This window comes from Salvia hispanica, chromosome 5, assembly GCF_023119035.1.
Source record: "Salvia hispanica cultivar TCC Black 2014 chromosome 5, UniMelb_Shisp_WGS_1.0, whole genome shotgun sequence".
Classification (NCBI taxonomy): Eukaryota; Viridiplantae; Streptophyta; class Magnoliopsida; order Lamiales; family Lamiaceae; genus Salvia; species Salvia hispanica.
The window spans coordinates 7035941-7048649 of NC_062969.1; the positions used below are offsets into that span (position 1 = coordinate 7035941).

Sequence of the window (12709 nt, forward strand, 5' to 3'; positions counted from 1 at the left end):
AAGGCTTAAAATTACATATCCTTTTTTTGATCCATCTATAGAAAATATGAATAAAGATAGAGTCTTATTTGGTGATGCTTTTCACTCCTTCAACTTGCAGATAGATATTTGAGAATTGCTAGTAACAGTAGTCAAATTTTCTAAGTAAATATATTTACTCATCTGAAGTAGTGGTTCTATAAGTAATCAATGTCTAACTCAAAGTGTTTGGGGGAATAAATGAGATAGTAAGGGCCATAAAAACACATGCATTTGTCTTTTGCATATCAGCTTCTCTCTTGGTCATATCATTATCTCAAAACCTTCAACTTTGACAGATAAGAACGCGTTCATTATCAAATTATCGAGCATTTTAGGTGAAAATAGGCATCAAAGTTTGTTATGCGAGAGCCCGCGTTGTTACTTGCAGTGTTGGTAGACTACATAGTTATACATCATATTCTTGTTGCAATAAAATCTTGATGATGATTCAAAGACATTTCCATGTGACTCCTCATGTGCTTGTGCTTCTCAACTTACATTTGCAGGCCATTTCATATCCACTTATTATGTTATCTACTTACCTATCATAAGAATTAAGAATACATGAAAATAAATCATTTCTTGATCATCTATATATACACATCACACTCCGTTATTGCAACCATCAAAAAAAGCTTTCCTTCTCATTCAAACAAATACTTTTTTCTTTGTTAAGAACTCAACAGAATTGAAGAGAAAACAAATGTAGAATTTCTTTTATTCAATCGGCAGTGCCGCCCAAGCCCCCAGGCTTTTCCTTTCATACAAACTGATCCCCTTCAATAACTATCCCCTAAACTATTAATAGGGAAATAATAATAATAATAATAATAATAATAATAATAATAATAATAATAATAATAATAACCGACCTCCCCCCCAACAGGCGCATCATAACCGCCCTTTATTCTATTTACAAGATACACACTATTTACAATATTTACACTAATTACACAGCCCACGAATGTAGACTCAATCCCGATCCTCACGCTTCTTCCTCCTTTGATACACGATCAAGGGCTTTCCCTGGTTGTCACCCTCTCACTTCATATCAATTCCATCCCCCTTGTCCTCAAGGTCAAAATCTGGAAATTGCCCCATAAATTGTTGCAAGTCGATCCAAGTAGCACCATCTTCACCCTCGCCTTTCCATTTCACCAATAGTTGCTCAACTTCACGTTCCCCCAGTGGAATCACCCGTAATGCCAAGATTTGTTCTGGCTCGAGCATTGGCAAGACCGGCAATTCTATAGATTCCGGAAATTCAGTTGTAACTTCATGATTCCCCACCACCTTCTTTAGTTGAGAGATATGAAACACCGGATGTACCTTGCTGCCTTCCGGAAGATGCAGCTTGAATGCTCTTTTCCCCACCCGAGCAAGAACTTCGAAAGGCCCATAAAACTTAGCCGACAGCTTATGATCCTTACCATCCCGCAACGAGGCGCGCCGAAACGGTCGGACCTTCAGAAACACCTTATCACCAACTATAAACTCTACGTCTCGACGGTGCTTGTGGCCTGAATGCTCATCTCCTGCTGCGCCTGCATTAGATTTCCCCGAAGCCGTTGCAAAACTTCATCTCGGCTGGCCAAGGTTTCGACCACTGCCGGTATATTACACTCCCCGGGCAGAAAACGGCGAAGAGTTGGAGCCGGGCGACCGTATACCACCTCGAAGGGAGTCATTCGCGCCGCGGTTTGGTATGAAGTATTGTACCATAATTCTGCCCATGCCAACCATCTCACCCATTGCTTGGGCTGCTCGCTAGTGAAACAACGGAGGTACGTCTCCAACACCCGATTCGTCACCTCCGTTTGACCATCCGTTTCAGGATGGTAGGCTGTAGAGAACTTGAGGCGAGTACCGGACTGCTCGAATAATTCTCTCCAAAAAGCACTTACGAACATGGAATCACGATCGCTAACAATGGAGTTGGGAATTCCATGCAAGCGGACCACTTCTTTCATGAAGATTTTCGCCACCGAGCGAGCAGTGATCGGAGGCTTTAATGGTAAGAAATGAGCATACTTAGATAGCCTATCAACCACCACCAATATCACAGAAAATCCCTTCGACCTAGGCAAGCATGTGATGAAATCCATAGAAATATCTTCCCAAACTTGTTGCGGAATAGGCAACGGCTGTAGTAGCCCGGCCGGCGACATTGCCTCGTATTTCATCTTTTGACAAATCAAACATTTAGCAACATATTCTTTAACAGTACGGAACATACCTTTCCAATAAACGTTGGCTGCGATCCGTCGATATGTTTGCAATACTCCTGCGTGTCCCCCAGATGGGGTATCATGGAACTCATGAAGAAGTTCGGGAATCCATCACGATGTTGCCGGTAGCGTGATGCGATCGTGAAAGAATAATTTCGTTCCCACAAGCCGAAAACCCGACCTACTGTCCGGCTGCCGCTGAATTGATTCGATGATGGCCTTGAGATACTCGTCACTCCGTTGCTCGCTCTCGATCCCCTCGAAGCCCAGCCACTCCGCCTTACTTAACGCTGACAACTCGGCATCACCGTCCCGTCGTGATGTGCATAACATGATTTTAAACTTGATTTTCTTGTAAAATCAAACGGCATTTCCAAGTGCTTTCGATCTTGCTCCAACGGCATTTGTAGGCGATATGTAGTGAAAATCTGCTTCCTGAAACTTCAGCAAATAGGGCGAACATGTCATTCACAGTGGATTAAATCAGTGCATTCGTGAGGCCGAAAGGCATGACCAAGAATTCATAGTGACCAGCGTGTTTAGATGCGGTTTTGGAGTACGTCATGAGTACTGACCGGATGGTGATATCGGATCGAAGATCGATTTTGGAGAAAAGGACCGCCGTATTTCGTCGAGCATCTCTTGAATCACCGGAATGGGGTATTTATCCGATACGGAAGTCACCTTATTGTTCTCGATAATCGACCTGGGAATGTGAGCCTAAGTACTATTTTAGCAGCAATGCGGGCTTGAGAGAGAAGGCCAGGCAGTCTTACTGTCTACGATAACATGTCCTTCGCCAATCGTTCGTCGTCATGGTGATGCCCTTAGCAGTATGGTATACGAGAGAAAGCTGAGTGGAGTACCGCAATGCTGAGGTGACCGATGGTGCAATGCAGCTCATTCAGGTGTAGGATTTCGGGTCCCCCGAAATGCCGTGAAAGTGTTGCGGCACTTCTTGTGCCCACTTCTTGCTTTCGTGTATCTGGCGTCGCCCTTTTCTTCTAGTCTTGCCAGCCACACTTGTGCACTCAGCGAGGTTGATTAATGTTTCAACCCGATAGGTCCCGACCTGATTGAGATCGCCCCGCGGGCGCTGGTACAGCGGCCGCCACTTTCGAGAACTTCATTAACATTTTGTCATGTCGTATTTCCCTTTCTCCAGTAGCAACATTGTCGTACCCAAGATCATATCTACCCACCACCAGCTGAGAAAGCGAAAAAAATCAGTAGGCCGCATCTGCCAATGTTATCTCAATTTTGGCATGCACCCTCCGCTTCTTAGCGTAAGCCGTTTCCAGAAACGCCCGAATCGCTCTTCTCGATCGAGCGTAGTTGCGAGGGCGGTCAAGAAAGCCTCGATATAAAATTGTGGCTTGCTCCGCTGTCTATCTAGAACTATGATAGTGTGTTATACGACGCACGTGCGGCGCATAGTCCAAGCGGTATCAATTCATCATTAATGTAGTAACATTCAACGTCTCCTTCGCAGACTCTTCAGCCAGCCGTTCATCTCTCCGGAGTCCCGTTGGGCGATAAAATTCATCTTTGCTGCGGGTCCGTAGCCCTGCCTGCGCCTTGGCGATCATCACTCGCAAGCTGTTTGGCGACACTCATGCCTTGGAGAATAAGGCTTACACTGTTGGGAAACATGACCCTTCTAGCCTTTAATTCAGCCAATTCTTGTGAAGAGATCCTCGTTCAGCGAGAGCCGTTAATGGGCGCATCGCTTCTCTTGGCCATTGACATAGAAGATTTACCGGACGTGATTCTTTACTAGTGAAATTACGACTTGGCCCTAAGACGATCCAGAGAGCCATTGTTAAAACCAGGCTCCCAGCAGCTTCCCTTGACGTTGAATTGGCCAATTCAAATTTATGCGTCTCTTCCTGGATAGCCAGTATGCTTCAATCGTCTTTAATTCCATCGCCGATTCGATTCGATCTCGACAGACCAGTAGTAGAAATCCTCATGTTGGATCCTTAAGACCCTTCATAAGTAGTAGAGATAATGAAGCGTCAGTTAACCAGGTACTTGACAAGAGTTGAGAGCAAACAAATTGGCGTGTCATCAGAGCTCCCTTGGTTGTTAATAATAATCTCTCAAATCGTCCCCTTGGAAGCAGTATCGAGGCAGAGATACCAATCTTCAGAATTCCTTCCATGTGAGGAGGCTTACGAGGCTTAGCAACTGAAGTCATGCATCTTGATACAAAGCGGTCCCTCCATTCCACCACCTTACCTTCAGGGATTCGTGCAGTTAAATCTCGAACTGTTGGTTAGTACGGGCCTTGACCGATGGGAATAGTTCCGGTCCGGTGTGGCCAGGTTGTAGAGCCTTTGTTCTTTCCTGGTCGGGTTTCTACTTGATGTGCCCCGCTCTCTGATTTATTTACAGTCAAATCGTTGTTGGACATTCGGTGAGGGTAGCAGTAATTATCTCCAAACTTTCTTTCATCGCTCTCTGATCCTCTCGAATCTCTTGCTGCTCTTTTTCCAGCGCTTCCACCCTTTCCGTTTGCGATCTCGTCATCTTCACGTGAGGACGGGATCCGGCAGGTCGGACCAATTGTTAAGAACTCAACAGAATTGAAGAGAAAACAAATGTAGAATTTCTTTTATTCAATCGGCAGTGCCGCCCAAGCCCCAGGCTTTTCCTTTCATACAAACTGATCCCCTTCAATAACTATCCCCTAAACTATTAATATGGAAATAATAATAATAATAATAATAATAATAATAATAATAATAATAATAATAATCGACCTCCCCCCCCAACAGGCGCATCATAACCGCCCTTTATTCTATTTACAAGATACACACTATCCGACAGATGCTGAGACATTCCTTGTCTAGTGAGAGAAGGTCAGCTGAAGTCCCAAAGGGGCATGTTGCTGTTTATATAGGCGAGAATGAAAAGAGGCGCTTTGTCATTCCAGTGTCGTACTTGAACCATTCCGCCTTTCAAGAATTGTTGTTTCAAGCTGAGGAAGCATTTGGTTTCCATCACCCTATGGGAGGCATCACCATCCCCTGCAGTGAGGACTTATTCATTGATGTCGTCTCTAGCTTGAGAAAAACATGATTAATGTACATGATATGTTTAGGAGAATCACCATTTTGTAGATTAGCATCTCTTAGAAATTGTAGACATTAGACAATGACATACTAAAAATGAAGATGAAATTTATTGAACTATTTTTCAGATTGCCAATTATCAATATGTGCTTGGTCCTTGGATACATTTGCTGTTATTTCTAGACACATGATATCTTTGAAAAATCTCATCATCTGTCATGAAACATTTTCCAATAAATTGTCAATAGCCTTAATCCATTAAAGAAAAGTTTTCTTACAGCTTCAAAATTTATTTTATAGTATGAAATCTGTTGTTTTAGCTGCCTTTTAGTGAAATAATAACTTTGTTGAAAAACCAGTAATCAATAGCTAGTACTATCTGAAAAAATTGTGAATGACAGGTATATATGTTGTGACTATGCCAGTAATGCTGTAACTATGCCATATCTTCAACCTCAGACTTGACATGATGACATCTTATTATAAATAATCGAATACATGAGCACAAGAGAAATCACATGGGATTGTCTTTGAATCATCATCAAGATTTTTAAGCAAACAAAATTTGTGATGTTAAATGCAGCCTACCAACTCTACCTTCACATACAAACTATGATGTCCATTTTTCGCTTACTATCTGTATACAACATTTTGCAAAGAAGAATAGTGCAGAAATTTTTACATAATTTCTTATTTGTCATGATAGATGGATCTTAAAAATTATTTATCTTTAAGCATTAACTTATTAACCGCAGCTACTTTATTTCTATTCAGTCAAGATTGAGAGAGTTATAAATGTTGAATGATTCCATCACTAGAAATCTGATGAATCACATGATTCTGTAGTCTAACAATCCATAGTTTTAAAGAAAATGATTGTGTTAAAACATATATGAACTTGTCTAGATTTGATTGAGGCAAATGCTGATGAATTTAATGACATAATAGCATCCTAACTTATTTAGTTTCTGTTGAAAGTTTATCAGAAGATTTGGTTGTTTCAGAGAGCCATATGTATTCAGGAAACAGAAGTTTCTCAATAATATGTTTCAGTGTACAGTCTAATGTATTCTCAATGTATACATTTTCTAGTCTACAAAATTCTACTCCTAAAACACCATTGCTGTAAATCATCTCGTGCTCAAACCGGAGATGAAATGTACAAATAAGTCCTCGCTGCAAGGGATGGTGAGGCCACCCATCGGGTGATTGAACCCGAACTCTTCCTCAGCTTGAAACAGCAATTCTTGAAACGAAGGATGGTTCAAGTATGTGACTGGAATCACAAAGCGCTTCTTTTCATTATGACCGACATAGACGGCAACATGCCCTTTTGGAACTTCAGCGGACCTTCTTTCATTGGACAAAGACCGTCTTAGAATCTGGCGAATGGCCATTGTTTGAAGTTTTTTTGAAGTTGGGATGAGATGAGGAGATTAGTTATGAAAGAAATCAAGAAAGCTAAAGAATATGCTGTAGGCTTGTTGATGGGTTGAAATTGAGAAAGTGTGGTATATATAGATGGAAAACAAATAATACAACCCTATGGAAACTGAGACTGGTTAGAAAATTAATGGATATGTTGTGGGTATGAGAGTTGGAAAACACAAACCAATGGATCAATACATGGACTTGTCTCTAAATCACATAAACATATTTAGCAAGTAAACAAGATATTGAATGCGATTGTTATCAACAAACTAGTACAATGTAGACCTCATCTGCTCCCACATAAACCAAATTGTAGAGTAAAATATGCCATCTTTATAAATTTAGTCATATTAGGACATTAATAATCACATGATTCTGTTTTTTTGTTTGTTGACAACATAATGCAGATTATAGGTGTGACATAATTTATCATACTATTTGGTTTATGTGGGGTAGATGAGCAGGTCTGCATTGCAAGAGTTAGTTGGGAACAATGGCATTCTAAATCTTGATTTCATACTAAATATGTTTGTAGACAAATACATGTGATGATCCATTTGCTTGTACTCCCAATTACTCTAATACCCACCACATATCCATTAGTTTGCTAACCAATCAATTTCCAAAGGGATGCAATATTTCTTTTCTATATATACAACACTTTTCTCAACTTCAATCCATCAACAAACAAGCCTTTCAGATTCCTTATCTTTCTTAATTATTTTGATTTTCTTTCATAACTACTCTCCTCATCTTATCCTAACTTGAAAAAAATTTCAAACAATGGCCATTCGTCAGATTCTAAAACGGTCTTTGTCTAATGAAAGGAGGGCGGCTGAAGTTCCAAAAGGGCATGTTGCCGTCTATGTTGGTCATAATGAAAAGAAGCGCTTTGTGATTCCAGTCTCGTACTTGAACCATCCTTCGTTTCAAGACTTGTTATTTCAAGCTGAGGAAGAGTTCGGGTTCAATCATCCCATGGGTGGCCTCACCATCCCTTGCAGCGAGGACTTATTTGAAGATTCCATCTCTGGTTTGAGCACAAGATGATTTATAGCAATAGATAGTGTTTTAGGAGTAGAATTTAGCAGATTAGAAAATGTATCCACTGTGAATACATTAGAATGTACACCAAACATGTTATTGAGAAACTGTGGTTTCCTTAAAACTCTAATGAAAGTCATGTGATTCAACATATTTCTAGTGATGGACCTACCCAAAATTTATAGCTAGCTTTATCAATCTTTGACTTAATAGAATTAAAGTAGCTACGGGCATTATACTAAGGCTTAAAATTACATATCCTTTTTTTCATTCATCTATAGAAAATACGATAAAAGATAAAGTCATATTCGGTGATGCTTTTCACTCCTTCAAGTTGCTAAAGAAGATATATATTTGAGAATTGCTAGTAACAGTAGTCATATTTTATAAGTAAATATATTTACTCATCTATATAGTGTTTCTATAAGTAATCAATGTGTAACTCAAACTGTTAGAGGGAATAAGTGAGATAGTAAGGGCCATAAAAACACATGCATTTGTCTTTTGCATATCAACTTCTCTCTTAGTCTTATCATTTTCTCAAAACCTTCAACTTTGACAGATAAGAACGCGTTCATTATCAAATTATCGAGCATTTTAGGTGAAAATAGACATCAAAGTTTGTTATGCGAGGGCCCATGTTGTTACTTGCAGTGTTGGTAGAGGACATAGTTATACATCACATATTCTTGTTGCAATAAAATCTTGATAATGATTCAAAGACAATTCCATGTGACTGACTCAACTTATTTTAACACAAGTGATATTCGCAAATGTACGGGGCTAGTGTAGCAATTAGCAAGCAAGAGTATCGTATCCCACAGAGACAAATTCATATCAACTTAACTACCACGAATAAATGTTGACTACTATCTAAAGAATCGGGAAAGATTTGGTTTTGTTCTAACACTACGAAAAGCATATAATGAATAAATAAATAAATAAAAGCAAGTAAACACGAAGTGAAAAGATAATATGGAGAAAATTGTAGATCCGATGCACAATTCCAAGCTCTTATCCAATCAAATTGTCTTACCTTTTGGTGTCTCTAAAATTACTAAGTCGACCACAATTATAGATTAAAAGCCACTCCCGAGGTGAGAAACCTGCAGATTAGGTGCTAGGATTGAAGTCTCCTTCTAATCCTAAAACCCCTAACTCCCAAAAGCTCGATTAGGTCAAAGACCTCACTCAAAACCTCAACTCTCCCGAGTTTTATTGCATTTAGGTGTGAATTATTTTTATTTCCAGATTAATTATTTCATCTCTCGATTAATCTAATTAATCCTACACAATCAAATGGTGATCAAGCAAATGAAAGGAATAAACCCAAGAATAATCAAATAATTACAAGAGCAAGCCAAGAACAAAATTAATTGGATAAAAACCATGAAATTAGTGCATCATCACCAAGAATTCTACAAGAAATGTTTAGCTACTCATGTTCTTCACAAAAACCATGTTTGAAACAAAGAATTCAATGAAATACATGGAGAAAAGATTAAGATACTCATGTGAGAATGAATCTATGGAATGACAACTTCAATCTTCCGATTGGAAGTCTTCAATCTTCAATTCTCTCTCTCAAAGTGTTCTTTGGGGGTGTGTATGAGTGATGGAGGCGGTGGGTGTAGAATGATATGAACCCTAGGCGTTTTTCCTTTAATCTCCCATCAAAAATCGCGTTTTTGGCAAGAGAATACGCCAAAATAGCGTACCCGGCCGGATGGAATTATAAAGAGCAAAATTCACCCGGCCGAGTGGTCATTTTCGACCACTTTCTGACCCTTTTCGCGTAGAATTGTTGTACCCGGCCGGGTGAATTTACAGTGTAATAATTCACCCGGCCGCATGAAAGTTTCTCGACAGCGCAGAGTTCTTGTAACGACCATAACTTCTTTTACCGAACTCCGATTGGGGTGTGCGAGATACCCACGCGAAGATCTTTCGAAGACGAAGAGATTGATATGCATTAGGGGCTGATTGGACTTCAAAATCTCAAGTAAATATTGTTTCAAACCAAGGCTACTGCATATCCATACATTTTGTACCTTTTCTACACATTCTTAAAAAAATGGTCAACATACGAACATAATAGAGAAGTAGATATAAACATATCCAATAATAGACAAAATATGATCAAATTCATACATAACCACCCTCTAAAACCATGTAAAATCCAAGTATGTCAGTGACTCCTCATGTGCTTGTGCTTCTCAACTTACATTTGCAGGCCATTTCATATCCACTTATTATGTTATCCACTTACCTATCATAAGAATTAAGAATACATGAAAAAAAATCATTTCTTGATCATCTATATATACACACATCACACTCCCTTATTGCAACCATCAACAAAAGCTTTCCTTCTCATTCAAACAAATACTTTTTTCTTTCAGCTCAGAAGTGTTCGAATTTGTACAGCAATGGCTATCCGACGATTGCTGAGACGTTCCTTGTCTAGTGAGAGAAGGTCAGCTGAAGTCCCAAAGGGGCATGTTGCTGTTTATATAGGCGAGAATGAAAAGAGGCGCTTTGTCATTCCAGTGTCGTACTTGAACCATTCCGCCTTTCAAGAATTGTTGTTTCAAGCTGAGGAAGCATTTGGTTTCCATCACCCTATGGGAGGCATCACCATCCCCTGCAGTGAGGACTTATTCATTGATGTCGTCTCTAGCTTGAGAAAAACATGATTAATGTACATGATATGTTTAGGAGAATCACCATTTTGTAGATTAGCATCTCTTAGAAATTGTAGACAATGACATACTAAAAATGAAGATGAAATTTATTGAACCATTTTTCAGATTGCCAAAAATTATTATGTTCTTGGTCCTTGATTACATTTGCTGTTATTTCTAGACAAATGATATCCCTGAAATATCTCATCATCTGTCACATGAAACAATTTCCAATAAATTGTCAATAGCTTTAATCCATCAATTAAATGTATCCTTGCAACTTAAAAATTTATTTTCTCATATAAAATCTGTTGTTTTAGCTGCCTTTTAGTGAAAATAGTAACATTGTTGAAATATCAGTGATTAATGGTAATATATTAACTTGACAGAATAAGATAAGAAAAAATTGTGAATGATATGCATATATATATGCTGTTACTATAATACCTATGCTGCAATTATGTCATATCTTCAACCTTAGAATGAGATATCTCAACCTGTTTAGACTTTACATTATTATATATAATCGAAAACACGAGCACCTAAGAAGCCACATGGGATTGTCTTTGAATGGTCATAAAGATTTTGATGCAAACAAAAATTTGTGATGTAGAAGAATGCAGCCTACCAACGCTATCCTCACATACAAATTATGATGTCCATTTTCACCTAAATTTCTCAATATTTAAAAGTTGAATTCTTTTTTATCTGCATTAATCTTATCGCTTACTGTTCTTCATACAACAATTTTGCAAATAAGAATATTTTTACAGAACATAATTTCTTTTATCTCATGATAGATGGATTAAAAAAAACTGTATCTTTAAGCATTAGCTCAATAACCGTAGCTACTTTATTTCTATTCAGTCTAGATTGAGAAAGTTATAACTTATAAATGTTGAATGAGTCCATCACTAGAAATCTGATGAATCACATGATTCTGTAGTCTAACAATCATTAGTTTTAATGAAAATGGTTGTGTTAAAACATATATTAACCTGTCTTGGTTTGATTGAGGCAAATGCTGATGAATTTTATGATATAACAGCATCCAAACTTATTTAGTTTCTGTTGAAAGTTTATCAGAAGATTTGGTTGTTTAAGAGAGCCATATGAATTAAGGAAACAGAAGTTTCTCAATAATATGTTTCAATGTACATTCTAATGTATTCTCAATGTATACATTTTCTAGTCTACAAAATTCTACTCCTAAAGCACCATTGATGTAAATCATCTCGTGCTCAAACCGGAGATGAAATGTACAAATAAGTCCTCGCTGCAAGGGATGGTGAGGCCACCCATCGGGTGATTGAACCCGAACTCTTCCTCAGCTTGAAACAGCAATTCTTGAAACGAAGGATGGTTCAAGTATGTGACTGGAATCACAAAGCGCTTCTTTTCATTATCCCCAACATAGACGGCTACATGCCCTTTTGGAACTTCAGCGGACCTTCTTTCATTGGACAAAGACCGTCTTAGAATCTGGCGAATGGCCATCGTTTGAAGCTTTTTCAATTTAAAATGAGATTTGGAGAGAAGTTATGAAAGAAATCGAGAAAGGTAAAGAATATGCTCTTGGCTTGTTGATGGGTTGAAATTGAGAAAGTGTGGTATATATAGATGGAAAAGAAATAATACAACCCTATGGAAACTGAGACTGGTTAGAAAATTAATGGATTTGTTGTGGGTATGAGAGTTGGGAACCACAAACCAATGGATCATCACATGGACTTGTCTCTAAATCACACAAACATATTTCGCAAGAAATCAAGATTTTCATGACATTGTTATCAGCAAACTAGTGCAATGTAGACCTCATATGCTCCCACATAAACCAAATTGTAGAGTAAAATATGCCATCCTTATAAATTTAGTCATATTAGGACATTAATAATCACATGATTCTGTTTTTTTGCTTGTTTGAGAACATAATGCAGATTATAGGTGTGGCATAATTAATTATACTATTTGGTTTATGTGGGGCAGATGATCAGGTCTGCATTGCAAGAGTTAGTTGGGAACAATGGCATTCAAAATCTTGATCTCTTGCTAAATATGTTTGTAGACAAATACATGTGATGATGATACATTTGCTTGTACTCCCAACTCTAATACTCACCACATATCCATTAGTTTGCTAACCAATCAATTTCCAAAGGGATGCAATATTTCTTTTCTATATATACAACACTTTTCTCAACTTCAATCCATCAACAAACAAGCC

At 38.4% G+C, this 12709-nt stretch overlaps 1 protein-coding gene across 1 annotated transcript; it reads left to right on the forward strand.

Moving 5' to 3' along the window:
* Positions 1–10138: 10138 nt before the first annotated feature.
* Positions 10139–10603, forward strand: LOC125188855 (auxin-induced protein 15A-like). The gene has a single exon (XM_048085916.1). It carries the CDS (start codon positions 10231–10233, stop codon positions 10495–10497), a length of 267 nt encoding a protein of 88 aa, XP_047941873.1. The 5' UTR covers positions 10139–10230; the 3' UTR covers positions 10498–10603.
* The last annotated feature ends 2106 nt before the right edge of the window (positions 10604–12709 follow it).